The sequence below is a fragment of the Bufo bufo genome, chromosome 1 (assembly GCF_905171765.1).
Source record: "Bufo bufo chromosome 1, aBufBuf1.1, whole genome shotgun sequence".
In the NCBI taxonomy this organism is placed as follows: Eukaryota; Metazoa; Chordata; class Amphibia; order Anura; family Bufonidae; genus Bufo; species Bufo bufo.
This window is the reverse complement of record NC_053389.1, coordinates 133,529,756-133,531,673: the sequence shown is the minus strand read 5'-3', so window position 1 is coordinate 133,531,673 and position 1,918 is coordinate 133,529,756. Positions and strand designations below refer to the sequence as shown.

At 40.9% G+C, this 1,918-nt stretch overlaps 1 protein-coding gene across 1 annotated transcript in view; it reads right to left on the bottom strand.

Annotated features, from left to right (window-relative positions):
• Nucleotides 1-1,851: 1,851 nt before the first annotated feature.
• Nucleotides 1,852-1,918, bottom strand: part of LOC120994749 (transcription factor HES-3-like) — a 2,242-nt gene continuing 2,175 nt past the window's right edge. Inside the window, exon 5 of the mRNA XM_040423575.1 lies at nt 1,852-1,918. This exon is cut by the window's right edge and continues 45 nt beyond it. Coding sequence (XP_040279509.1) covers nt 1,852-1,918 — 67 coding nt within the window.

The following is a 1,918-nucleotide window of genomic DNA, read 5'->3' as shown; positions in this document are numbered from 1 at the left end:
GGATACTACTATTATTTTCAATATTATTTGTAGTAGTGAAGGCAGTACTAGTGAGGGGAAGTTTAGGATACTTCTATTATCATTATTATTATTATTATTAGTAGTAGTAGTAATGTAGTAGTGTTGGGGTGAGGGTTAGTATGCTACTACTATTATTATTATTACTATTATTATTATCATCATTATTAATATCAGTAAAAGTAGTAGTGAAGTAGAGATGTAGTACTAATGAGGTAAAAGGGTAAGATACTTCTATTATTATCATTATTATAGTAGTAGTGATGGTAGTACTAGTGGGGTAAGGGTGAGGATACTACTATTGTTATTGCTGTCCTTGTTATACTAGTATCCTATTACATTCAATATTATTTTCTATCATCTTTTCAATTATTCGGTTATTTATTTTGCATTACTCCAGTTATTACTCCTTGTGGTCTGGGAGGCATTTCCCTGTATATCCCCCCAGGGCAGGCATTGGTGAGTATGAGAGGTGTCTGCGGACCCCCCATAGCATCTATGTGTACTGCTCCCGACCACCAGGATCGGTAGGTGAAGCAGAATAATGTTTAGATGGCCCTCTCTGTCATGAGGCTCTGGGACATGCTGCAGGCTATGTGCAGGACCGTGGAGAATTGTAAATTTGCTGAGACAAGCTGATTACTGGCAGAAGCTGTGCTCCTGAAGAGACCGTGAAACCGGAGCAGCCCCATGCAGAGGCCGCAGGCGGCGCCCTCCCTGCGACCACAACCTCCGCACTAATGGGACATGTCACTAATTTTCCACTAGTTAATGTCAGAATGGACTGAAGGCAGAAACTGAGGCGAGGAGAGACCTGCCCATTATTTATGGCACTGAGAGAGGACAAGAGAGGAGGATGCCTCAGGGAGCCCCAGAAAATCTATTATCTATCTCATATCTATTATCTATCTATCTATTTATCTATCTATCTATGTACCTATCTATCTTATATCTATTATCTATCTATCACATCTATCTATCTATCTATCTATCTATCTATCTATCTATCTATGTACCTATCTATCTTATATCTATTATCTATCTATCTCTCTATCTCTCTATCTCTCTATCTATCTATCTATCTATCTATCTATCTATCTATCTATCTATCTATCTATCTAATTATCTATCTATCTATCTATCTATCTATCTATCTATCTATCTATCTATCTATCTATCTATCTATCTATCTATCTATCTATCTATCCTATCCTCATCCATTCCCATTACACTGACTCTCTCATCATTGGTGAAGTCTTCATCTTTTGACTTTGTCTCAAACGTTCACTTTCTGGAAGAATTATTATACATCACTCTTGTGTATCTGTGGAGAATGTCGCTTATGTAGTGTAATAACCTTCAGTTTCTCTTCAGTCTTTTTTTACTGAGTTAAAGAATTTAGGATTTTCCTCTCCTGTGATCAGTAATTGAGCGCTGCCCATCTCAAAACAATACAGTAAATTCAGAAGGCACTCACAGAATTCAGGAGGCACTCACAGCGTTCAGGAGGCACTCACATGATTCAAGAGGCACTCACAGGGTTCAGGAGGCACTCACATGGTTCAGGAGGAACTCACAGGATTCAGGAGGCACTCACAGGGTTCAGAAGGCACTCACAGGATTCAGGAGGCACTCACAGGGTTCAGGAAGCACTCACAGGATTCAGGAGGCACTCACAGGGTTCAGGAGGCACTTACAGGGCTCAAGAGGCACTCACAGGATTCAGTAGGCACTCAGAGCATTCAGAAGGCACTCACAGGGTCCAGGAGGCACTCACAGGGCTCAGGAGGCACTCAGAGGATTCAAGAGGCACTCACAGGATTCAGGTGGCACTCACAGGAAACACTCACAAGAGGCACTCACAGGGTTCAGGACCAGCTGAGAATTCATCTTAACAATG